The sequence below is a fragment of the Calypte anna genome, chromosome 11, assembly GCF_003957555.1.
Source record: "Calypte anna isolate BGI_N300 chromosome 11, bCalAnn1_v1.p, whole genome shotgun sequence".
In the NCBI taxonomy this organism is placed as follows: Eukaryota; Metazoa; Chordata; class Aves; order Apodiformes; family Trochilidae; genus Calypte; species Calypte anna.
The window spans coordinates 16,974,069-17,000,830 of record NC_044257.1 but is presented as its reverse complement, the minus strand read 5'-3'; the positions used below and the strand labels follow the sequence as shown (position 1 = coordinate 17,000,830).

At 44.5% G+C, this 26,762-nt stretch overlaps 1 protein-coding gene across 2 annotated transcripts in view; it reads right to left on the bottom strand.

Moving 5' to 3' along the window:
• Positions 1 to 1,283: 1,283 nt before the first annotated feature.
• CRISPLD2 (cysteine rich secretory protein LCCL domain containing 2) overlaps positions 1,284 to 26,762 on the bottom strand; it is a 33,022-nt gene continuing 7,543 nt past the window's right edge. For both annotated transcript variants that reach the window (XM_008491658.2, XM_030457925.1), the window contains exons 3-15: positions 24,234 to 24,352; positions 22,054 to 22,186; positions 21,827 to 21,942; positions 19,001 to 19,101; positions 17,364 to 17,516; positions 16,462 to 16,522; positions 15,816 to 15,882; positions 13,632 to 13,762; positions 13,439 to 13,482; positions 12,537 to 12,609; positions 11,841 to 11,916; positions 6,008 to 6,141; positions 1,284 to 4,646 (exon numbers count right to left, since the gene is read on the bottom strand). In XM_008491658.2, coding sequence (XP_008489880.2) covers positions 4,592 to 4,646; positions 6,008 to 6,141; positions 11,841 to 11,916; positions 12,537 to 12,609; positions 13,439 to 13,482; positions 13,632 to 13,762; positions 15,816 to 15,882; positions 16,462 to 16,522; positions 17,364 to 17,516; positions 19,001 to 19,101; positions 21,827 to 21,942; positions 22,054 to 22,186; positions 24,234 to 24,352 — 1,263 coding nt within the window. In that variant the 3' untranslated portion in view covers positions 1,284 to 4,591. The remainder of the gene's footprint in view (positions 4,647 to 6,007; positions 6,142 to 11,840; positions 11,917 to 12,536; positions 12,610 to 13,438; positions 13,483 to 13,631; positions 13,763 to 15,815; positions 15,883 to 16,461; positions 16,523 to 17,363; positions 17,517 to 19,000; positions 19,102 to 21,826; positions 21,943 to 22,053; positions 22,187 to 24,233; positions 24,353 to 26,762) is intronic.

Here is a 26,762-nt window from a genome sequence, read left to right as displayed (position 1 = left end):
GGCTGCAGCTTTGCATGCACACAGCACCCCTGGTAACAACACTTTGTAGACAAGTACAGGAGCATGGTTGAAGCAGGAGGAGAAAAAGAGCTAGAAAAACCAAAGAGGATGTCAAAGGGATGGCAGCTAACACATAGGAAAGGAATATCCACCTTAAATTTTGGCACTCAAGCTGTTTCTCCTCCCTAAGCCAGCCAGGACATAAATTTTGTAGTAGTATTTTGGAGCATTTTGTAGCATGAGCAAATAGGAGCCCAAACAACTGTTGCAATCAACAGGCTCAGTGTGACCAGGAGAATTAGTTTGAGCACCCTCCCCTCTCTGCTGGCTTTGGAATTCCACTGGTGAAAATCTTCCCCAGTGTTTCCAGCAAGGGAGACAGCTTTGCAGGAGGGAGAATGGGGGAGAACAAGCACAAACTGGAGATGGACACATCCAGATGGGCAGTTTGTACTTGCAGAGAACTGGGTAGCCATGAAACTTTCCTTTTGCAGAAATCATTGTCATCCCAGGAACAATGTTATGATGTCAGTCCTTGGTTTGGGGGTTTCAACTCTAATTGTAGCAGGGAAGCCTGGAGGTGGTGCAAGCAAATCTGTATTTTATGTTGATCTGGTTGTATACGTGATGGAAAACATAGAAATTCATCAATCAGGACTCCCTCCCATGGCTCAGTCCACATTTTTGGTCAAAAGCCATATGATGCTCACTGTCTGCAGGCCCAGTTAGAAAACTCCTTGTCATGTTTGCTCCTTTACTCAAGGTGGTGTTGGATTCCCATGAAAAAAACCTGGTTTGATTTGTTGGTGGATTTGATTTGTTGGAGCTTGGAGAAAGTTTCAAGAGGAATTAAAAAACCCACCAAACCAAACCAAACCAAACCAAACCAAACCAAACCTTTTCCCTTCAAAAAATCAGGGTCCATTTAACAACATGGGGAGGAGTTCATCTCAGTTGTATTTTGCAGCACTTCTTCATTAAAAACTTTTCCCAAGCTGCTGATCTCTCTCATCCCTTATATTTGACTTAGAGGCAGACTCTGATTTTCCCCATTCTCTCAGGATGTTTCAGGAAAGAATATATCTCCTTCCTGGTGGGGTAAAACCTGACTTTTAATGCCTGGGTATAACACTTTTTTATATTTTTTTTTTAGTGAAACAGACTCTGCACATCCCAATCAGACTCAGGATCTCCAGAGCTTGCTTTGGTCCCCAGGAGTAATCTGAAATAGCTCTTCTAAATACAACCCCAGCTCAGCTTGAGCATTAAAGACAAGGGATACATTCATTCTGGAAAGGTTTTATTTCACAAATAATTCAGAAATCAAAAGAAAATGGAAGGAGGGGGAAGATATTTTACAATTCTGTATTTAGAAAAAAAATTATAGTTTATAAACAACCACACAGCCCCACGAAAAACATGCAAAGGCACACACACACACACACAAATTTACAAGAAACTTTTGTACATAGGAAGTAAAATACATCATTTTTCATAGAAAAAAAAAAAAGCAACTCTATGAACTGGCCCTAAATATTTAGACTGCACAACTGACCAACTGGAGACTCTGCCATCAGCTGTTGGCTGAACATCTTAAAATGAAGAAATTAGTGGAGCCCACAGACCCCACAGCACAGCAGCAGCTCCAGCTTTCAGTCTGCTTGAGTCTTTTGGAGATTTGATTGATGCTCTGTGGTGGGAGTCTTAGCTTCAAAACTAAGTTTCTAGGACAAGAACCACCAGGCAACATTGATTTTGCCAAGGGTTTAACCAGATGCCCCAGTTAAGGCTACACCATGGTGCTCCAAGTTGGCACCATGCTTACTAATCTGCTGAGCTGGGGTTTAAGGAGGGATGGATTTGGGGAATTAAAGACATGCTGAATCTTGAAGCTGCATTGAAATGGATTAGGCTGAGAAATGTTTAGGTTTCAGATACAAAATCAGCAAATATGTGGCTAAAAACTGGTACTGTCCCACCTATTTATGGATAGCTAGCACAGAGGATTGCAAGTAACTGATACATCATGGCTGCCTCGGAGGACCTGATCACCCCTAATTCTGGTGGAGGTATGTTTAAATTAATAGCACCCAGGACCTCGAATAATATTTGTATAGTAAAGTCACAATTCCTCTTTTGTACAACAAATACAAAAATAAACAGATACAGACTTAAATTAACGTCAGTTGCTAAAAATCCAAACCAGTTGGCTGCAGATAAAAATACATAATTGTAAGTGGAATGAAGCATTTTAGGATACTTCTGTTGGAATAATAAGTCTTCCCTCATCCCCTTTTCGTCAGGTAGATACAACTCAAGCTGTTTGGAAATTTATGTGCTCACTATAACCCCCTTCATCCTTTTATAGCACGTGTAATGGTCATGGATAACAGAGGAGAGGTGGGATCCTACTTTAGGGTCAAGGCATTTTACATGCCTGATGGCATCTCTTATACTTTCCAATTCAATAAATAGCACTCTGGCTACCATTTGGCTCCCAATGGTCCTAGATTCATACTGGATTATATAATGGGCTTGAACCAGACCATATTTAATTATTCATGGTGGGCAGCACCAGGGAAACCTTCTCTCACCACCAAGACCTCAAATGCTTCCAACCAGAAGCTTTTCTAAGATATTTTCCAGCTTTTTTTAACCTAATAAGAGAAATTGAGTTCAATTTTCCTATCTAAAGCAAATACTGTACACTTTGGAAGAGGATACTCTATAAACAAGGCTGACATGGGGTCATTTCTATCCACCCCAAAGGGAGGTTTGCTGTTCAGCACTCTTGGAGACAACACAAAGTGGCTCCAGCTTCTCAGTTTACAAAAGGTTTCTTCCCAAATTCAGATTTCACAGAGAAAGAAACCCCATTGGTGAGACAAACCAAGTGATAAAAGTAATCACCTTGCTGATTTCATGGTGTTTCCTGAACTAAAGAAAAGCTTAACCACAAAAACCTTTTTGGTCTGTATTTTGAAACAGCTTGAAGGGATGGCTTTTCTACCTGTCTAACTTAAACCAAACACAGCCTGAGCATGAGAGCAACTATCAGACATCTGCCAAGTGGAGGGAAATGTTTCCCCATTTGATAAGAAATACTACAACCAAGTGGAGCAGAAGGATTATGCATTTCCAAGAACTGAAGAGCTAATGTTTATGTTGCCTTCTCATGAGTAATGAAGTTACTGGAGGTTTGCACATCAGAAGACAACCAGATTTGGGTTTAGACCAATTCTAAAAATTCATTTCCAATATGAAGCAGAGAATACTTTCCTGCCTTGGGGAGCAGGTTATGCTCTTCTCTTGGCTTTGAGAAGCACTTGGATGCATGTTGAGACATCAAGAACAAAATCCCTAAACAACACCATTGCAACACCTATGGGGTTTGCCAAACACACCACCCTGGATGACAAATCCTCATTTACACTGCAAGCTGGGATCTGTTGTGACAAATTCACCAGGGGAAATTCATCTACCCCACATTTATGCTGTTATCTCAAAGTCTCAGAACTTCACACACCACCAAGAGCTTCACAAAGGCGAAGTGAGCACGCTTCCCAGGGCTCCAACCATTCCTACCAGAAATAAGGTTAACTTGATCACTACTCAACTACTACAGATAAAACAACCAGCACTGCTGTATGAAACAATACACTGCATTTAACTGAAATTTTATTGGAAATGGTGTGTAGTACAGGATGAGATGTGCCAGCACAGGAGCCTCAAGTCACTGATTTCTCCTAACTTGCCTGACTCGCAAAATACCTGCCAGTGTTTGACCAGCAAACACTAAACCTGCTCTTTTGATTATCTGGTGGCCTCATTTTCTACAGCAAGGATCTCTGCCACCACGTCACCCTCTTCCCCAGCCCCCAAAAAACCTTCATGTTCACCCAACAAGGACATCTTGTCCCCAAAGGTGACACCATCACACAACGGAGCCCCAGCAGCCTTACACAGCAGTGCTGACGCATGGGAAAAATATCAACATTTTCTTTTCTTTTGCACAGAAAACATCAAAACATACCCAAAAACACTCAACCAAAGCCCAACCTCTCCTCAAAAGATGCAACTTTTCAAAGAGTTTCTCATTTCCAAGGGTCCAGCACCTGGCCAGTCGCTCACTTCTGAACCTGCTCAGCAGTTGCCACGTCCTCAAACCCATCGCAGTGGATGCTTCACCCCCTAAAAAAAAAAAATGCCACCCAGGGCCAGGCTGAGAGATCCCCACGTTGCTGTACAGGGAGGCACCACCCTTCTGTGTAGCACACCACATAACTTGAAAGTCAGAACAGTTTATCACTGCTGAATGCCCCTAGAGAAACAACAAGATGAAAAACAAAAAGATACAACGCTGAACGGGTGCGATGAGATGCGAACAGCTGAGTCAGGACCTGGTGTCTTTTTTTTTTCTTTCTTTTTTCTTTTTTTTTTTTTTCTTTTTTTTTTTTTTTTTTTGTCTTAATTCCCTGAAAGAAGTCATCAAGGAGGATACGGTCAGAGGTGATGCCATCAGAGGAGCTTTCCTGTCTCTGGAGATCAACAGAGTGCTCTCCCGAAGAAACTTGCACCTTGCCCAGGAACTTTACTGCTTCACAGCAAAAATCCGGAAAGCGTTGCCATCTGAAGGATTCTTCAAGCTGCAGGAGAAAAAAGGAAAAAAAAAAAAACCAAAAAACAACACATGTAATAAACCAGACAGGACCCAAAGGGCTATAGACAGCTTGGTACCCCCACAGTCTAGCAACCGCAACGGTGGTTCAAGGGTTGGACTCGATGATCTCTGAGGTCCCCCCAGCCCAGCCAATTCTATGATTTCTTCAGGGTGCACTTGTCTGTGCTGATTCCACCCTACCAGGAGCAGAAGAAAGATAAAGGATGGAAAAAAAAAAAGGCACACACACACAAAAAAAAATCACTTTTGGTTTATGCTTTCATCCAAACCCACAGTGTTAATGCCAACACAAGGAGCTGGGAAGCAAAAGGTTCTCTTCCTTATCCAAGGAACACTGAGCTCCCTTAGGCAGGGATTCAGCCCCAACTGTTTCCTAAAAACAGTTGTCAAATGGGCTGGCAGGTTCCCAGGGCTTGTCTGGCCCATCTCCTGTTGCTGGCAATGGGAGAAGCCAAATCAGCTCCTGTTAAATGACAATAAATATGGATATTAATTTTCAGTTGTCAGAGGTGACTCTGGGTGGCTGTTTGTGTAGGGACAAAGAGTTGTGTCTAGTCCCAGCCCTTCTTCCTTCAGCCTTGCTTGGCTGCAAAACCCCAGGCAAAAGGCAAAACTTTATATTCCCACAAAAAAAAATAAAATATTCCAACAAGTGTGAAGACCCAGTAAATCTTAAAGGCAAGGTTTTCCCATCTCAGTTTGGGAATCTACCTTAACCAAAGGTTATTTTCAGCATCCTACTGCATAAGGAGTAAAGCTTTTTGATCTTTTGACCCTTCACAGCACAAAGTTGCTCCTTATTGCTGAGTGTAAATAACATTTTCCAAACTTTCATGCTCATCCTTTTGGTTTCCCTCACCTCCTGGTGCTCATATTACAGGTCCCTACTAGCAGTAGATTTTATTCTTAGTTAGGGCAGAGTTTGCTATCCAAGCTACAAGTTGTCTGGTGATATAAAAGATAAATGAAAGCAAGAGAGAGAGATGAAACTGATACAAATAGGAGGTTTGTCACCAAAATTCCACCTACCAAATTTCAATCACAGGACTGGGAAATGATAAAGCTACTATAAAGAATATTTATGCTTAGTACCATATTTAATGCCTATGACTTTTCTTTTTGAGTCTATGCTTATTTTCTGAGACACTCAGAGAGGAAAGAGCAGGGCAACACGCTCTATTTGTTTGCATCCCAAAATCCACAGTGACATCCTTAAATCCCAGATCTCCAGCTTTTCTGCCTGATATCTGCTGACTTGGACATAGGATAAAATCCACAGTCAAGAATAAAAGGGAAGTTGAAAGCCAAAAAAAAAATAAATCCCACCTCTCAGACTGGACCCCGTTCTTTAAGGAGCCAATGTAGGTTTTTTTCTTTTCCACAGGCATCACATCCACAAAACCACCTCTTTCATCTGGAATGACTCCTGCATGCACTGCAGCTTTGCAGATACTGGAGCTCTGGAAAAGAATGATTTCAGTTCATAAATTGTCTGTGTGTTGTATATCCTGAGATTTACTGTCTCCATCAGCATCAAGGAAAACCAGGGAATAAAGAGGAAAAAAAAAAGCAAAAACAAAGTTTAAAAAAGTCAAATTTTAAAAAGTGGAGTTGGAAAAGCTACAAACCAATTCTTTGTTCTTAGGGTTAAAGGAGGGATAAGAGATGTCATGGACCAGATCTTGCAGTGATAACAAAAACCCCTCCTGTAAGAGCATCCATCACCACCTCAAAAGACAAGCAGCCTTTCCACCACTCCCTTCTGCCATGGAACTGTGCCTGGGAGATCATTTAGGGCCAAAGCTGACTTGAGGACAATTTTCCAGCCAGTGCCTCTTGGGTCTGCACCAACACAAGTGCTGTGGTGAAACTCCTCACCAGTCAGCAGCCACCGCAGTGAAGTTTATTCACCCCGTTGCCTGAAAAGCAGAAATTGTTCCTGAAGGAAGGGAAATGACCATCAATTATCCAGGACAGCTTGAATCCTTCTTTCTAGGAAAACCAGAAGGACTGCACCCATTGAGTGGTGTAGTTTTTGGACAGGCATTACCTGGTAAAACAACATTGAGGAAGGAGGGAGATTAACACCTCTGAAAATACTGAAGCTTCTCTAGCTCACCACTACCCTGCTCTCCAAGATGTGCAGAGTCAGAAGAGCTGGAGGAACACTAAAATGACTCGTGGCAAAGCTCCCAAAGCATCCCAAAAAAAAAAAAAAAAAAGAGTAGCACAAACTTGGCCACCAGCCCTCTGGAAGATTTCCATGCAGCAAGGTGACAGAACAAAAACCCCAAACCAGCTTTGCCCAGGGAATGGCAGCAGGTGAAAAAACCCAAGCCCATAAACTCCCTAAAAATCCCCCAAACCAACTTCAAAGCCAGATGTTCCCATTGCCTGGGTACAATACAGCTCGTGCTGGGTCATTCCTGCAGCCATATATAGCAGGTCAGTCGTGTCCCCTGGATATTTATCCCTTTGGATACCCTATCTCTTGGCAGCTCTCTGAGTTCTGAGTTCCAGTTTTGGTGGTTTGCTTCTATATATGGCCAAGGGAAGGCTGTGCTTGGGAGAGATGCTGTGAACTCACCCTAGGATGTGGTGGGAAATCTCTAAATCTAAAATTGGCTCACAGAACTCAACTGTCTTGAATCAATTTGCAACATTCTCCACTGGGAGACATCCTCAAAGTTGTGCTTTTCAAGGCATTCCTGGTTGGTTTGTTGGGTTTTTTTTTTTTTCCAGGACTTACTCTTCCACTGCTTCCTCAAAGCTTTTTCCTGCCTCACCCCAAAGCTCCCCTTCTCACCTTCTTATATCTCAGGCTGGGCTTGGCTTTCATGAATTGATAGCAGAGTTTTGGGAAGATGAGACCTTAAAAGAATAAAAACCTTCCCTTCCAATCCCAAGGCACAAAAACCTTGTGGACAACACAAGGGCTTTCCATGGCGTAGCCCCTCGGGATGCTCTCCAAGAACCTTTCTTGACAAAATGAAGCAAACACTGTAAATAATATTTTTTCCTGTCTTATTTCAGTCTGTGCCTCTAGGTTTAACCACCCATCATTTCCTCATTAGTGTGACTATTTAATTATTAAGTTAATATCTCCTGAGAGCTCAGACACCCATCTGGGTTGGCTCTGGTGATAAGTACCTGCATCCTTATGTTATAGAATCATCCAATCATTTTTGGGGGAAAAGACCTTTAAATCATCAACTCCAGCTGTCACCCAGCACTGCCAAAGGCACCACTGACCCTAAAGAGGAGATCTCCATCCTCTCACTAACTGGGGCACAACTGGGGTAGGAGATTCATCCCAAAAGCCAAGAGTTTTTCCCCTTAGCTCCATAGGGAAACTGAGCAGGGATGGGGACAAATTTCCACACTAAGAGCCTGGCAGAGTGACAAATGACAACATCTTGGGAAATGTAAAAGCTCTTTGACAGCTTTGATAAAGACCCCTGGCTTCAGCATCACCCCAGAACTGGTCCTGTCCACACTTGGCAAGAGCTGAGTTTTATTTCCTAGGCACAATCATGTGTTTATAGAATTTTTTTCATTTCCATCCCCATTTTATCACCAGGGAAAGAGAACACAAATTTTCTTCTCCCCAGCCCCCCCAAAAAAAGTGATTCAGGTGGAAAAACCTGGGATTTTAGCATGCACTTTTCCCACAGCATATTTTCTTGTTGATTTACCCCAGATTTTAAGGCTCCTCCTCTACAGCCCTGCTCCATAGTCTCACTAATTTTACTGTGAATGATTTCCCATTTGTGCTCCTTTTCACCAGGACCTCCCAAGAGCTTATTAAACACACAATCCAGGTTTATTTTATAATTATAAGTAAAAAAAAAAAAAAAAAAAAAAAAAAGAAAAACAATCAGGCAGCATTCAAAACAGGTAAAAATCCCTCCACATAAACTGGGATACTGATGCCTATGCCCTCTGAAAAAAAAAATAAGCAGGCTCATCCCATAAAAACTCCCAATTCTGCATGTTTTTCAGGGCAAAACAAATTCTCAAGATCATGGAAATAGGAGTGGGTTAAAAGCACCATGAATCAGATCCAGTCAGCCACAGTAGCCAAATATTTTGTTCATTACAGCTTGGACCATTGACTTGGTACCTGGTACCTTGGTACCTTGGTACCCATTTAGCAAATGGGTGCTTTGGAGGAGGTGCTGAAAGACCAGAGGGCACTTTGGAAGGAGTGCAACTGGAAATTAGGCCAGATCCTTCTTTTTTTTTTTTTCATAGAATCATAGAATCATAGAATTAGCCGGGTTGGAAGGGACCTCAGAGATCATCGAGTCCAACCCTTGACCCACCGGAGCAGTTGCTAGACCATGGCACTGAGTGCCACATCCAGTCTTTTTTTAAATGTCTCCAGGGACGGAGAATCTACCACCTCACCGGGCAGTCCATTCCATAGCCTGATCACCCTCTCCGTGAAGAAATTCTTTCTAATATCTAACCTAAACCTCCCCTGGCACAACTTAAGACTGTGTCCTCTTGTCTTGTTGAAGGTCATCTGTGAAGAGTCCAGTTCCCACCTCGCTACAGCCTCCTTTCAGGTAGTTGTAGACAGCAATGAGGTCTCCCCTGAGCCTCCTCTTCTTCAGGCTGAACACCCCCAGCTCTCTCAGCCTCTCCTCATAGGGCCTGTGCTTGAGTCCCTTCACCAGCCTGGTTGCCCTCCTTTGGACCTGTTCCAGGACCTCTACATCTTTCTTAAACTGAGGGGCCCAGAACTGGACACAGTACTCGAGGTGTGGCCTAACCAGTGCTGAGTACAGGGGAAGAATCACCTCCCTGGACCTGCTGGTGACGCTGTTTTTGATACAGGCCAGGATGCCATTGGCCTTCTTGGCCACCTGGGCACACTGCTGGCTCATGTTCAGCTTCTTGTCGATCCAGACTCCCAGGTCCCTTTCTGCCTGGCTGCTCTCCAGCCACTCTGTCCCCAGCCTGTAGCGCTGCATGGGGTTGTTGTGGTTGTTTTTTTAGATAACTTATTGAAGATGACACAGTTGGGGCACAAGTGCCCCCAGGGTGATGACTTCAGATCTGAAGCCAAAGAGCCCTCTCAGAGGACTGGCACTTGTCTCATCCAGCTTATTCTCTGCTTTAATCATTCCTTGGCCAGGGGCTTGGGTTAATTCCCAGCATCTCCTCCTGGAGAGCATCCTGCACAGCCCTGTGAGCCCTCACACCACACTATCAAGAGAGGAGCCCCTCAAAAAGGTTTCATGGACTCATAGAATTAATAGGTTAGAGAATCAGAGGTTAACCAAACCCTCTAGGAAGTGGACAAATTATGTATTTTTTTTTTTTTCCTATTTTATTTTCCTCCCAAATCACAGCCCATTCCCTCCTTTATGAAACAACACCCTGGGGGCATGGTAGGAAATCTGGTTTGCAATGGATTAAAGGCCACCAATCCTTTTGCGTCACCAAAACAAGAGTTGCTCCTCACCTAAACCCCTCCTCATCCAACCCCCCTGGCTCTGGGGTAATTTCAGGGAGTTTTATCCTCAGTAAAAGATGAGAAAAATATTTCCCATTTCCTGCAGGCTGGAGCAAGCACAGAGGCAGGCACAGCATGGATTTGCCCCGTGGATTTGCACGTCCTGCCTAACTTGGTTGTGTAGTTCTACCCTTAAAAAAAAAATCAGAGTAAACAAATAAAATAAAATAAAATAAATAAAATAAAATAAAATAAATAAAATAAAAAAGAAAGTTTAAAATTTGGTTTCATATTGCTTGCTCCAAAGTAATGTATGATTTCTCCAGAAGGAAAAGGGGGAAAAGGGGGGAAAAGGGGGGAAAATGGGGGAAAAGGGGGGAAAAGGGGGGAAAAGGGGGAAAAGGAGAATAAGGGGAGAAAGGGGGGAAAAGGGGAAAAAAGGGGGAAAAGGGGGAAAAGGGGGAAAAGGGGGAAAAGGGGGGAAAGGGGGGAAAGGGGGGAAAGGGGGGAAAGGGGGGAAAGGGGGGAAAAGGGGGGAAAAGGGGGGAAAAGGGGGGAAAAAGGGGGAAAAGGGGGAAAAAGGGGTAAAGGGAGGAAAAGGGAGGAAAAGGGAGGAAAAGGGAGGAAAAGGGAGGAAAAGGGAGGAAAAGGGAGGAAAGGGGGGAAAGGGGGGAAAGGGGGGAAAGGGGGGAAAAGGGGGAAAAGGGGGGAAAAGGGGGGAAAAGGGGGAAAAGGGGGAAAAGGGGGGAAAAGGGGGGAAAAGGGGGGGAAAAGGAGAATAAGGGAGAAAGGGGGAAAGGGGAGAAAGGGGAGAAAGGGGAGAAAGGGGAGAAAGGGGAGAAAGGGGAGAAAGGGGAGAAAGGGGGGAAGGGGGAAAAGGGGGAAAAGGTGGAAAAAGGGGAAAAAGGGGGAAAAGGGGGAAAAGGGGGATAGGACTAGGGAAAAGGGAAAGGGGGAGAAAGGGAAAGAAAAAGAAAGAAAAAGAAAGAAAAAGAGAGAAAAAGAGAGAAAAAGAAAGAAAAAGAAAAAAAAAAAAAAAGAAAAAGGAAAGAAAAAGAACAGAAAAGAAAAAGAAAGAAAAAGAATAAAAGGAAAACAAAGGGGCACCAGCAAATGGAAAACAATTTAAACACAGTTTTTAGAGGCTTAATATGAAGAGATTTTTTTATATATATGACTCTTTGCCTAGTTTTAACATCAAGTCTCTGTTCAGAGAGCAGAGTTTAGAAGCCAAACCAATAAACCCCACTCACTCACATCCTCTCTTTCCAGGGCTCTGTGCTGCCTCCTGACTGTTCAGAAATGCTGTTCAGCTCCCAGAACAAGGAGGGGAGGGGGAAAGAAGTCTTTTTTTGCCTCCTATGTCAGCACAGAACAAAAGTCCTTTGGTGCCCATCTGGAAGATCCCAAACCACTTTGTCAAGGCAGATGAACACTACACCCTAAGGCACAAAGTGGGGAAGTGACATCCCGAAATCCATGGGAATAAATCAGTGCTGGAGGCTGGGAGGCCATCCCAAGCACATCAACCCCAACCTGAATTGAATTTCCTGGGTGCTAATTCTTCCTTCACCCCCATTTACCCCATCCCCAATGGCAATGGTCCTGGGGAGCTTCCTTTAATGTCTGAGTAGGGTCCTGGCTCCACATGGAGCTGATGATTGGGAGGGTGGTGAGGGAAATGAGGATACTCACATCTGCATAAACATTTGTGCCAAATACTGGTGCCCAGTAGGATGGCTCATCTTTACAGTGGGCTGGACAATAAATCCTAGGGAAAAAAAAATAAAATTCATATTTATTCTCTATATCAAGGCTCGACAGGAAAGCAAACTGCATTCTTGGGAGATTTCAAGTGCCTGCATCTGGTCTGCAGGTGGCAACGGGGAATTTAATTATTTGTTCCCCTCAGATGACATTTGGTAGTGACTGCAGCTCTGCAAACAGAGGGTTTGGGTCAGGATTGGATCTTTTATGACATTTCCAAAGGGAAAGACCTGTGGTTTTTGCACCACGCTGAGCACATAACTCTTTGCACAAACCTGTGCCCCCCCTGCCATGAATTCCTCCTGCACAAAGCAGTTTTTTAGCACAGGTTTTAAGGTGGAAAGGAAAAGCACAGCCAGAAAAGCCAGGAAAGGCAGAGCATGAAGTTGCATGCTCATACTTTGGGGTGGGCTGAGCCAGCTTGCCTCGTGTTAAGGAAGTGGTACAAAAATCTTAACCTGAATTTTCCATCACAAATCCAAGGGAATCAATGGGGCAGAAGGAAACACACCATCCCCAACCCCCCTTCCCCAGGTCATTTGGTAAAATCAGCTCCATTCCTCAGAGCTGGGAACCTCAGCATCTTCCATTCCCAGAGCAGAAGGGGTCATGGCAGGCAGGTACCTTGGGCAGTGGCTCACTGGCTTCTTGAAGTGGCACAGCTCAGCTACCGTGGTGTAGCAATCCAGTGTCTGTGCTGAGGAAATAAACAGGGAAAGGCAAATTATTTGGCCTGGCAGCTGGGGCAGCTGCAGAAAACACAAGGGACAGTCAGGTAGAGCACCTGGGGAGCCCCATGTCCTGCTGAGGACAGCAGGAGGGATGCTGCTCACTCCCTTCCCAGCCATGGGTACCCAGGAGAGGGCTGAGCATCTCTCCAGCAGCAGCCCTGCTGCCACACTCTAACACAGCCTTCAAAACATCCCAGCTTTCAGAAGAGAAAAGCAGCCAACCCACAAGTGTATTTTTGCTACAGCTTCAGGCGTGGAAGCCAAATAAGCAGAGCCCAAGAGTTTTCCTTGCATGTGGCTCAAGTGTATCTGATCAAAATGAAACCAGCATGGAGGAGGAATTACTCAAAGATACTCAGAAAGTGGAAACTGCCTTAAAAATATAGCTCCACAGTATTTATTTATATGCTCATCATAAATTAATTTTGTATGTATTATGTTTCATATTATTCCCCTATTTTATTACCTACTTTTTTTTTTTTTTTTACAGTGTTCACATTAGACTGAGACCTTCCTCCAGGGATGGCTCATCTTCCATCACTTTACTACCAGCAGCTTGTGACACTGCTCTGAACCATTATCCCTTTTTCTGTACCTTCCTCCTAGAAAATGAGGTGGGCAGTGGTGGAATTACTGATGGCAGGGGATGGATCACCACTGTAGGGTTCAGTTTTGCCCCTGAACCATTTGGCATGACCACTTAAAATGAAAAAGAGGACTGGAAGGAATCTTGTTTTCAAGTATCCCATAAAAGTCTCACCAAAAAATGGTTTCTTCTCAGCTTTTCAAACTTACTTGTGACTTTGGAAACCATGAATGCATTTGAAGGTTTACTCTTCCTGCAAAACAAGCAAACAAAAGCATTGATTGAAAAGAAAACCAGACTCAAATGACTTGAATCTCTTACATCTACATATGAGCAGCAAAGATGACTGAAGCTCTGCTTCTATTTAAAGTAAATATAAGATTTTTGTCATGAAGATGGTACCTAAAAGATTCCACGCCGTTCCTGGTAGACTTTACAAAACCTGGTGTCCTCCCTTTCCTTGTGATATCAACCAGGCCTCCTTTATTGTCCAGAATTCCATAATGAATGGCAGCACGACATATGCTTGATGACTGAGGACAAACACAAAGAAGACATGAAATAAAGTTCCCTCACACAGCAACCCTGACCTACTGCTGGGCAGAAAAAATGAAGAAGAAATGAAACCATCACCCAAGTGCCAGATGGAAAATAAGCTGAGTACACTCTTCTGGAATCTGGTCGTTAAATCTTACTCTCCCAACACAGCTTTTATTCTTTATTTTTTATTCTTTATCCTTATTTTTTATTCTTATTCTTACTCTTACTCTTATTCTTTTACTCTTACTCTTTTACTCTTACTCTCATTCTTACTCTTACTCTTTTACTCTTACTCTTATTCTTATTTATTCTTACTCTTATTCTTACTCTTACTCTTTTACTCTTACTCTTATTCTTACTTATTCTTACTCTTATTCTTACTTTTACTCTTATTTTACTCTTACTTTTATTCTTTTATTCTTATTTATTCTTACTCTTAATCTTACTTTCACTCTCTTATTCTTTTACTCTTACTCTTATTCTTACTTATTCTTATTCTTATTCTTACTTTTACTCTTATTCTTACTCTTATTCTTTTACTCTTACTTTTACTCTTATTCTTACTGTGACTCTTATTCTTATTCTTTATTCTCTCTTATTCTTAGTCTCATTTTTATTCTTATTCTTACTCCTATTCTTTATTCATAATCTTATTCTTACTCTTATTCTTATTCTTGCTCTTATTCTTTATTCTTATTCTTGCTCTTATTTGTTATTCTTACTCTTAACTCCTACCCTTACTCATTCATTATTATTAATATTATTTTAGGCAATGCTGGGTTGCATGGCAAGCTTTTTTTAAGCAGCAAACCCCTACATTTAGACACAATTTAGGAAAAAAAGCAGCACTGGAAATTAACACCCAGTATAAAATAGTTCTAGTTCTCCATAAAATATTCAAACCCAAAATACTCCTGCTGAAACCACTTGGCTGTCCCCAGTCTCAGAAGCTGCAGGGCAGGTGATGGAGTTGTGCCCCAGGAGTGAGAATGGGGAAAGCAAACATTCCCTTATACAAAAACCCTTTTAGCTTCAACCTTTCTTCACCCCAAAAAGGAGTTTTGATGGAAAAGCAGTGCCATGCTTTGCTTGGAAATTATCCTGCTAATTCAAAATCCAGCAAATCAGCTCAAAATATTACTCAGCTACAATATTTAAGAGTAAGGTTTTTTTGGATAAAAGTTTCTGTTCAGCACGACAGCTGAAGAAACCTTTGCAAGAGCTGTGGCTTGGTCTCCATCTCTCACTCAAGTACTGTGTCCAGTTCTGGGCCCCCCAGTTCAGGAAGGATATCGAGGTCCTGGAGCAGGTCCAAAAGAGGGCAACCAGGCTGGTGAAGGGACTCGAGCACAGACCCTATGAGGAGAGGCTGAGAGAGCTGGGGCTGTTCAGCCTGAAGAAGAGGAGGCTCAGGGGAGACCTCATTGCTGTCTACAACTCCCTGAAAGGAGGTTGTAACCGGGTGGACGTTGGTCTCTTTTGCCAGATGACTTTCAACAAGACAAGAGGGCAGGGTCTCAAGTTGTGTCAGGGGAAGTTTAGGTTGGAGATTAGAAAGAATTTCTTTACGGAGAGGGTGATCAGGCATTGGAATGGGCTGCCCAGGGAAGTAGTGGATTCTCCGTGTCTGGAGATATTTCAAAAGAGCCTGGATGTGGCACTCAGTGCCATGGTCTAGCAACCGCAACGGTGGATCAAGGGTTGGACTCGATGATCTCTGAGGTCCCTTCCAACCCAGCCAGTTCTATGATTCTATGATTCTATGATTCTGTGGACTCACTGTACCTTTCCATGGGTTTCATTGCACATTAAGGGCATTCATGAAAAAAATCCTCTCTGGAGCCACTTTGCTTTTCCAAAAGGCTTCGTTTTTTCCTCACTACCATGCAGAAAATAGAGCTCATCTTTATTAGCACCAATTTATACAGCCCCATAAGTGGAGCACACAAGAAGCCAAATTTCAGTCGAATTGTTGGCATTTCCCATTCCTGTTACTATTGCTGCCTCCCCACAAATTACATCCATGAGCTATTAAAAGGTACTTACACTCTCATAATAAAATGTTCCAAAGATCTTTCCTTTACTGTACAAGCAGCCAGCTGGGCACAAATACCTAGTAAAGATATATATCTTTGAGGGTGGCAAAAAAACAATTCAAGAAAAACAGACTTTGACTCCATTTCATTTAATGGTCATTCCATTCATTTCACGTAACTCTCCCATTTTAAAAAAAAAAAAAAACAGGATTGCAAAATAGCTACTTTTTTTAAAACAGTTTCCCCACCCTCCTTAAAAGCCTGACCAATATTTAGATTCTGTGGATTTGGTTTATCTCCAAGTGATAAACTGTCCTGTTCTTTAGCAGAAACCTTAACCAGAAGTTCTGGACTGGCTGGGAGGGGACAAGCTATGAATTATTGGTCTGGCTTGGAGAGCAGTGGAATGCATGAAAAAGGCTCTAAAATGACTCTGCCAAAATGTATTAAACTATTTTGGACACCTGAAACTGTGGGTCATCATGGCTGAATAAAATTAACTGAGTCACCTTACTGCTAGGCTTGAAGGTTTTTATAATAAGAGAAATGAAGGGATTTTTTTTAAAAGAAAAAAAAAGAGATCACAAAAAATGGTGAATTTTTAGGCCCCTTTTTTTCCCTGCAGCACTCCAAGTGGCATCAATAAAACTTTTTACCTGTTGCACGTTGAGCCTCTGCATTTGTCTCTCATCTTGGTTTCACACGTAATGACTTGTGCTGGAGAGAAAAAAAAAAGTAAAATTAAAGCTAAATACTTTAAAAAGGAAAGAGTCAGCCACAGCCTGCCCTTGAACTCTAGAGCTGAGCAGCCCACCATGCATCTTTCCAGGAGGTCTTTGGTGCAGTAAAATAAGATTTTATCACAGAGCAACCCAGCCTGGAGGAGTTTGTGCTGCTGGAGCTGCTCACCTGAGACAGGTGTCTTTGGAAATATTTGTAAGGTAGAAACATCTGACAGCTGAAAGCTTTGATTTACAGCCAGAGGTCTGCAACCAGAGCTCTCATTCTTCATTTAATTACAGCCTCTCCAGATGCTGGTAGATAAACTTGAAAAGGATGTGTTGGCTTGCCTCACCTTGTTTTCATAATAAGTCCTTTTTAATTAACAGTGATTAAAAAAACAACTGAGGAAGCACTACCAGCTCCACAAATAACTTCAGAGACCTTCCCAAGCAAGAAATAAAAAGGAAACAAAACAAAAAATAAAAAATATATGCTGCAAAGGGGGTAACTGCTGAATGTGGAACATTGAGAATGAGAAATAATAGTAGAATTTAAGTGATTGCTGATCTGGGGCCATTGGGTTCATCACTCCTTCTTGAGATGTTTCAAAAGAACAAATAATAATTGAAGGCTGAGGTGTACAAGGCAGAGGTGGCTTTTGAAAGCTCTGCTTCTGCTATAATTAACCCTGAATTTTTGCACAGATTCCCTTTCCCCCCCCCCCACTCAAACATCCAGTTATTTTTCCCCTGAGGCTTCTCCTGGATTTCCACACCTTTTCCCATAGAAACCCTTCAAAACTTATAAGGAACTGGAAAAAAAGAGGTTTTCTTACTCATATAGGTTTCTGGGGTGATTTTCTTGGGCTTGATGGGTTTGTTGGCCCTGGGTTCTGGAGGGTAGAACTTCACTGGCTTTTGCTCCTGTGAAATCTCCACTTCATTTGTCTCATCTGTCTCAGCGATGATGGGATCTTGGTACCTGTAATCTTGTTGGAAGAAGGGATTAAAAATAATTACAGGCACTGGTGGGGAAGTGGGACAAGTTCATCTTTGGATGGGAGGTGGTTTGGTTTGAGGAGGATCTGCTCTGAAATCGTTGGAAACTCAAAACTGGCCCTGAAAGGCACCACAGGGGATACCAGAAGGGGAAAACTTCTCCTCTCCTGCTCCTCTGCACAAAAAGCAGCATTTAGAGCACCTCAAAATAAAGTTTTAGAATGACCCCCTCTAATTGAGGAGGAATAAAAAAATGCTATCTCTTCTGTTTCCCACTCAGCTCTTTCTTGCTGAAGGACAACACAAATTTGCTGAAGGGCACGTGCAAAAAGAGAGCCCCAGTATTTTGGGAAGGTGGCTGAAACTTCTTCTCATCCCCCCTGGGTTTGCTTCTCCAAACCATCCCCCCTTCAGCACAGCTTCATCCAGTCCTCTGGCAAAACCTGGGTCCTGCTACAGCATGATCCTGGCTCTAGCATCCGTGGCAGGTTCATCCCTGGCTGTACCCTTTGATGGAGAACAAGCTGCCCACTGTTGCAGCAGGGAAAAGTTTCCCATTTGCAGGGAAAAGTTGCCAGAAAAAGTCATTTTTACTTGGCTGGTCCTCCCCAAAACCCTGCAATGCTCTCCCCAGCAATGAGGAGGAGGAGCAGTGTAAACACAGGGATGATGGATGGTGGCTTCAAGAGGGTTTTCCACCACCAGGGTATCCCCTCCCCTCTCCAGCCCACCTGCAATGCCATGACCTCCCCTGGACCCAGGCTGAAAAATGAGAAATGCAACAGCAGCAAAATAAAGTCTCCTGGGAAGCTGCCTGTTCCTTAGAGCCCAGTTTCTGCATCAAGAAAAACACCTGGGAGAAATAGAATGCCCTCAATGCATGACCCCAAAAGATCCCCCAGGTGCTGGAGGATAACACTGCTGCCGGGCTGGAGGCTTCAGGGTGAGGGATGGATTTTTAGAGAACTCCCCATGTGAGGGAAAACCATCTACCATCCCCTCCAAGAGACAGGAATCACTGTACTCGTTTTGCAGTCGTGAAAACCAAGGTGGGGAGAGAGGGAAAAGCTCCATCCCCAGCCCCTGAAGGAGTGGGGCAGGCAGCCAAGCTCTGCCCACCCACATCGCCTCTGGGAAGCACCGGAGAACATTCCCTTCCCACACAAACCCTGCAAGGATGGGATGGCTCCTGCTAGCCTTTAAAAATCCCACCAGAGCTCCTGAGCCAAACCCATGGAAGTTCAGAGCTGCTTTTCCCTCCCCATCTGAGCTCTCCTTCTCATTTTCACCGAGGGAAAAAAAGAATCCCTGAATCCGAGCTCTGGATTTTTAGGGTTTTTTTTGTTTGTTTCACCCATCCACCACGTGCCACGAGGCTGAGATATTAAAGGTTGCTGATTAAAAGGTGCATAAAGCTTCTGATTAAAGCTCTCACCCAGGAGGTTGCCCCAGACACCCTCCCCCTTCCCTGTACCTTTGTAGCAGAGGTTGTTCTGGCAGCCTCCTCCATAGCTGGGTGGGCACTCAGAGCAAGGGCGTCCGGTCTTGTATGGGGCTTCTCCAATCCAGTTGCCCCTACAACCATGGGACCAACACACCCCCATCAGCCAGACACCCCAATATCCACCAGACACCCAAAGAAATACCCCTTAGACACTTAGCTCCCCAGCAGACACCCCAATAAATACCCAGCAGACACCTAAATACCCATCCAAGCCCTCAAGACCACCTGGCACTAAGGTGCCAGGGGAAAAGGGTGTTTCTGCTGTCCTCATCTTTGGATCATGGTGCTGTAAATAGGGCAAAGATTGCCTGTCCCCAGCTCTATCCATCCCCATAGAGGCTGTCATCCCCCCATGACAGCTTGGTGGGATCAGGGCTGCTTCCCATTTTCCTGATGCTTTCCTTCATCTCTCATGTTCAAGCAGAGCCCCAGGTCCCCCACTGACTCCTGCAACACATGGGGCAGGCTGATGCAGAGCTCTTACCATTTAAAAGCTGCTCCATTTTCCACCTGGAACTTTTTCCAAAGAGAAAAACACCAGGAATACACACACACACCTTTGTGCCAGCTCCTTTGGGAAGCAGAGCAGCATCTTGCATTCCCTCCTCACCCATCCTGGACAGCTTCAAGTCCCCACTTTTGCCTCTGAGGCCACAGAAACACCACCCTGGCCCCAGAGCAACTAAGCAAAGACTAAACAACCACCCCCTGAAAGCCTTGGAAGAAGAATGTTCCTCCTCATTTCACCTCCAAAGATGACATTTTTAGGGTTTTTCCTTAAATAAACACTGCGATCTTATGTCAACAGAGGTAAATCAATGGATTACTGCATTTTCCTCAAGAAACTACCCAAAAACAAAAGGCCTTTTTGGCCCTCTGCACTGCAGACCTTAAGGGCTGAGAAGTTTGAAGGAATAAGTTCATCCCATGGCTACAAACCCTTGGATCATTGCTTCTTCAGCTCTCCCCATCTGCAAGGCTGGGTGAGGACAATGTGCACCAATTCCAGAGAGAAAAGAGAATAAAGAAAGAAAGGATTTGTCCATCCAGCAGCCCAGAATGGATGATGTGCAAATAGCCCAGAGAGTTCCATGGGACACAGGGTGATCCTGGATGAGAGGCAGGGTATTAAACCCCACCAAGCCACAAGCATCATGTTCTCAGCAGCCAAGTGGGCTTAGAAAACCCACCTGCAGGGCTCTGCCTGGATTCTGCTACAATCTATGTATTTACAGAGAGCTGCCAGCTCTGAGCATCTTTTTTTTTCTCTGCATGATTCTGCTCTGGGATCCCCAGAACTCAGGTGCTCTCCAAGCCACTCCCTTCACCTGTAGTGATTTCCTGTTTCATTTTGTTGCTAAGATTTAAATCACCCAGGGCTTGGAGTGGGAATGTTTCTCCTATTAGCCACTAAAAGCAGAAAATATCAACTGCCATTGCCAGGGAGGAAACTTCTCCTGGATGTAACAGTCAAGAAATGTGATTTTCATCTTGAAATTAAATCAAAGCATCGAGTTCACTGCGTCAGTCAGGATTTAACTAATTCTTTTTTGTTTTTTTTTTAAGCCAAGGGGAGCTCATCAGGTCTGGGATTTCTCTGCTCACAGCAAGTGCCAGCTCACTTCACTCCCAGCAGTGACCAGTGCAGGACTGCCTTGGCATAGAGCAGAGGTGGGGCCAACCCAGCAGAATTTTGCAGGGGGAGGGAAGTGGAAATGTGTCGTGATACCTGGCTGGGTACCACCACCTCATCCCCTCCCAGGAGCAGGGAGTGACAAGCCTGGCTTGGCAGCTCTCCCCAGCTTCATCATGGCCATCTCCTGCTCCTCCTACCCATGGCAGGAACACCAAAGCTCTGGCCTGGTCCCTCATTCAGTTTTCCAGGCTCAGAAGCTTTGACCCAGCCCCGTGCTGCCGTCTAAAGAGAAAATTTAAAGCCACAACCAAACTGCCTGAAATCTCTTTGGCCACAACAACCCCATGCAGCGCTACAGGCTGGGGACAGAGAGGCTGAGAGCAGCCAGGCAGAAAGGGACCTGGGAGTCTGGATTGCCAGGAAGCTGAAGAGGAGGCAGCAGTGTGCCCAGGTGGTCAAGAAGGCCAATGGCATCCTGGGCTGGCTCAGGAACAGCGTGGCCAGCAGGTCCAGGGAAGGGATTCTGCCCCTGTACTCAGCCCTGGTGAGGCCACACCTCGAGTCCTGTGTCCAGTTCTGGGCCCCTCAGCTCAGGAAGGAGATTGAGGTCCTGGAGCAGGTCCAAAGGAGGCAACCAGGCTGGTGAAGGGACTCGAGCACAGATCCTATGAGGAGAGGCTGAGGGAGCTGGGGCTGTTCAGCCTGGAGAAGAGGAGGCTCAGGGGAGACCTCATCACTCTCTACAACTCCCTGAAAGGAGGTTGGAGCCAGGGGGGGGTTGGGCTCTTTTCCCAGGCAACTCTCAGCAAGACAAGAGGGCAGGGTCTCAAGTTGTGCCAGGGGAGGTTTAGGTTGGAGATGAGAAAGAATTTCTTTCTGGAGAGGGTGATCAGGCATTGGAATGGGCTGCCCAGGGAAGTAGTGGATTCTCCGTGTCTGGAGATCTTTCCAAAGAGCCTGGATGTGGCACTGAGTGCCATGGGCTGGGAACCACGGGGGGAGTGGATCAAGGGTTGGACTTGATGATCTCTGAGGTCCCTTCCAACCCAGCCAATTCTATGATTTTATGATTCTTTCTCTTCTCCAGCTCCTGGGGCTTGGTTAAACAACCTCCAAGTTTTGGGGAAGCTGGAACCAGCCCAGCTCATCCCCCCCCTTACTTAGGTGAGTAGTTGCAGACCAGGTAGACAGCATCCTCCCAGATTTCTCCCCAGACATTCATCTTCTTGCAGAGGTTCACAGCACACCCAATCCTGTTGGTTGTGGCCCAGACTATCTGCAAGAGCAATGATGGAAAAATCAGCAGGGTTCCCAACCATGGGTGCATGGGGAGATGGAGGGGAGGTGTGGAGGGGTAGAGATCCCAAAGCTCTTCAGCCTCTCTGACCTGGGTGTAATGTGTGCACATAGAACCAGTGCACCTCTCTGGACACCATGGGTTGCACTCATGAGGATATGGGTATGTGTAATCTTTAACTTCATCATACCAAGATTGGACATGGAAAGCTGGAGACCGATACCTGAAAGAGCAAAGGCAGCTTCAGTCACAGAGTTCTGGTTAGAAGCTTTAAAAAAAAAAACAAAAATAAACCAGCCAACCCCCTCCTGCAAAAATGTAAGCTCAGATTTTTATAACACAAGTGTTGGTTTAGTTTTTGTATAAAGGTTTCTCAGGGCAAGTTCCATTCACTGAGAAGGTGTTGCTTAAAGAACTTGGTAACAGGGTCTGGCCAACAGGAAAAAAAAAAAAACCAAAACACAACTCACTGAAAACGTTAAAGATGACCTTTTTTTTCCCTAAGATTCACAGCCCAGTTTGACTTCCTGTATTATTTATAGGTTTGACATCCACTTCAAGTGCTGCTGACCTGAAATGTCCTCCTGACTTTTCCACACGACTACAAAAAAAAAACCTTGGAGTTGGGCAGAAAGTTGTATTTTGAAAGCAAACACAAGTTAAGGTTTCCCAACCATCTCCAACCAAAAGCCATCAGGTACCTATTTTACCACCAGGCCATTTGCTAAATCTGGAAGTAGGTGAGCAGTGGATCCTGCCAGACCTTTTGAAATGAGTGGGATTTTTCACACCCTCACCCCACCAAGCCTTAGCACAGAGTTGTTGGTGTCCTTCACACACATCCCAACTTTTATTCCAAGAGTTTGCGCTGCGTGCCCTTGGTGCAACCTCTGCACCTGACCCTGGGGTTGGTTGCAGCACTGATGCTACTTTGTGCTCTTTGGGGGAACACAAATGGTGTTGACACCACCTGGAGAAACCTGAATTTTGTGTGCTGGGTGGGCAGGGAACAACCAGAGGAAGCTGCAAACTGTCCTGAAGCAAAGCAGAGCTTCAAACCCACTGCTTTTTATTGCTCACACAAAATACAAATGATATCATTCCCAACTGGAGTTTGTTCTCTCAGCCAGCTCTTCATTAAGAGGCATTCATTAACGCTTTGAAACTACTTCTAATCTCATAATCTCGTGATGTCATTAAGTGAATACTTTCCGAATCCTTTTTTTTTTTTTTTTTAAATGGGATAGGAAATTGAGGCAATCAAGTTATGGCCTGTTCCTGAGCAAAAATTGAGATAAATCTGATTTCTTTTTCCTCTCAGTGACTGCAAAGGGAGGGAGACTGGAGCTACCTCCACCAGTAACCCATGGCCATCTTTGATGCTTGAAGGTGAGCCAAGAACAGCCCAATCTTTGGACTTTGTCTCTGATGGATTAACCACTTTACTTTCTAATCATGATATAATTCTGCCAACACAAACAGGTCCAAATTTTATATCAGGCTAATTTGACACAAGCAAATATCCATTGTTTTACCCAAGTTCTACCTGATTTACAACACTCATAACTGCATTCCCACCCTTTGGGGCTCCTGAGCACATAGAAAATGTTGGTTGTACAAAGCAAGTTTAACCTAAAACAGGCTTAACAAGAGGGGCTTCAAAAGAAACAAGTTTCACCATGGCAAATCCATCTGGGAGCCCTAGAGTCAGCTTTCCTAGCTGGATTAACAGCTCCAGGTTAAAAATTTCCCTGGGAGGTTAAAGAAAAAAAAATTAAATCCTGCAAACTGGTGTCAGTCAAGAGAAATTAGGAGCTGGGTGAATCTTTATGGGCATTACAGCAAGAGAGAATTAAAAAGATTACAGCAATGGGTTCTGAACTTGCAGAGTCCAAACATTGTTCCTGGGAAACTTCAGCTTCCAGCTGGTTCTCAGGATGATGCCAGAACCCCCCTGAAACAGCAGATTTAGGATCAAGGGCTGTGGCTCCTTCTGCAGCAATTGTCCCCAAGGACTAAGAGTGACCTCAGAAACATCACAGAGATCCAGGACATGGAATAACCCCTAACAGTGTTGGTTTCTTTGGAACAGGATGCTGAAGGTGGCTGCAGATGCCATCCCATGACCTTTTCAGTGTAGCAACACCAAAATCTTGCTCCTCACCTTTTCTCCTGGCTCCCCAGTGCCCTGTTGAGCATCAGCAAAGTAAAGCTTTCCATCTGGCTCTAGAGGAAGGTCCATAAATTGCTTGTAGCACCCCAACTCTTACCTGCCCCAGTGAACAGCCAAGTTCTGCCCAATTGATCTGATGAGGTCACTGGGTCCATGGTCCCAGATGCACTGCTGAGCCCAAGCATGGGCTGATTTTTCCAGCTCATCATCCCAGGTCTGCAGTGGGTGAGGAGAGAAAAGAACAGGTCAGTTTGTCACCTTCAAGGCTATTAGATCAAGAGACCCAACCAAAAGCAATCAGAGGAGAAAGAGAGACTAAATGACAGGTCCTGCCTGGTGCCTGGATGCTCTGGGTGAAGCCAGCACATTTTGCTGGTGTATTCTGTCCTAAAAGAAAGTTTCTCAAGATGTCCTCTGGTGGCATGGCAAAGGGTCAGTAATGCTGCACTATTCCTCATGCTTGATCTCACTCTGCTTATGGAATATTTTGGGTAGGTCAGCAGAAAGCAGACCTGGGACAGACCTTGAGAACCCAACAACAAGACATTCTCCATAGGTGTCCTTCTAATCTGTCTTAAAAAAAAAACCCAAAGGCATCAAGGGCAGAGATCCCAGTGCTTCCTTGTGAGATCTGCAAGGTTTCTCACACTCCAGCACAATTTCCCATCCATGGTCCTTACTACCAGGACATGTCCTGGTTTTCCTACCAAAGGCAACTCCAGCTCCAACACTCTGTGCCCTCAGTACCATCACAGGTGGGAATTTTTGGCCCAACACCTTGAGCTACAGGTATGGGGCTGAAACTCCTGCTCCCATTTCTTCTCCTTCCAGAAAAACTGCAGGGTTCACTGAAGGATCCAGCCAAATTTACCAGAGGTGGCAAAGTCCCAGAGATGTTAATATAATATCAGGGTAGAAGTTTAGAATCAGGGTAGAAGTTTAGAGTTTCTGGCCTCAAATTGCTCCAGGGGTAGATTTAGATATAGGAACAATTTCTTTATTGAAAGGGTTATCAGGCCCTGGAACAGGCTGCCCAGGGAAATGATGGAGTCACCATCCTTGGAGGTATTAAAAAGATGTGGCATTTAAGGACACAGTTTGGTTGTGGATTTGGCAGTGTTGGCTTAATGGTTGGACTTGGTCTTAAAGGATTGTTTTTTTTTTTCCATCCAAAAGGATCTGATGATTCTATAAATGACAAATCCCATTTATGTTCCCACTGAGGGATGGATATTGGGGTGAGATCAGTCCTCACTGAATGTCACTCAGCTGTGAGCCAAAGGAGAGCTCAAACCCCACACAAAGGCAAAGAGGAAAGCAGGCTGCAGTGGCTCCACTGCCCAGGAGTGTATTTGTTTTAAAGGCCAGACTTGCTGGACCCAGCAAAGAGTGCCCTGAATTCATTGTGTAATTCCTGACAGCTGGCCTATTCAGAGCAGTCCTTAGAGGATAATTCATTGGGATTAAAATATTACAGCACATTCCTACAAATAAAACCAAAGAGAAGAAAGGTCTTGTAATGTGTCTCCAGCCCATTCATGTGCCAGCACAAGATGATGTCCTCTCTGGACATTTACCATCATGACCAGCTGGTCTTTCCAAGTCTTGGATTCTCCAGAAGAAAAGCAACTCTTGCTCTCTGACACATCATAGGACCCATTTGAAGGCCCAGAGGGAATTTAGGCTCTCTGAAAAAACATCAAATGCTCCTTCTGAGTAAGAATCTGAAGACAGTCTCAGGCAGCTATAACTGAGATGGGGAGGGACCACATGTCCCTGGCTAAGAGGAAAGGAAAACACCATGTCTCCTGGAACTTGGTGTGTCTACACTATCTTCCTAAGGCAAACATGAGCTCATCTGACTGAGCTAAGAGCCCAGACCTCTGAGAACAGCTTATCATTAAGCATGCTCAGCAACCCAAATTCCAACAACATCCCAGGGCTGCTCTGAGCTCACCAGTTTGGCTTGGAGCTGACTGGTGGCCGAGCAAATCCATGTCAGCCTGCAAAGCCCTGGACACAGCCCTGACAGAGGCAGCAAACCCATTTTCCATCTCAGCCTTCTCCAGCTCCTTGAAAGTGCCTGGGATCCGACCCATTTTCCAACCTCTTTGCTCAGGCAGCCGATTGCAATGGGGCCTGAATAAATACACAACTTTTTTGTGGCCTCCTGCTTTCTGCACCAGGCAGTCAGCAGCCACAATCCACCTCCCCATCCAACCCAGAAAGCCACAGAAACTCCCCCAAGATGTTGTGTGTTGCTGGGACTTTCTAGCAGAGCATCATTCAAAGGCTCCAAACCTCCTGATTTAACCCAGGGACACTGGGAGCAATTAAATGGAAAGGGCTGGGAACTGTGTGAGTTCCATCTTCCTTTGGTGCCTGAGGAGAAAAGAAATGAACCGGGACAGAAGATCCTCAACAGGCAAGTGGGGATGAGCTCCTTTGCATGGCTTTGTGCTTGAATGGAGAGGTTTCTCTGGGCATCAGATTACAAAGCCATCCCATTGAAATTCCAGCAGTTTTTTGCCTCTTGCTTCCCAGACATAAATGTGGTCAGGAGGCTGGAATTATTTCAGAGCAATGAACATATTTAAAAAAAAAAAAAAATAGATTTCAGACTTTT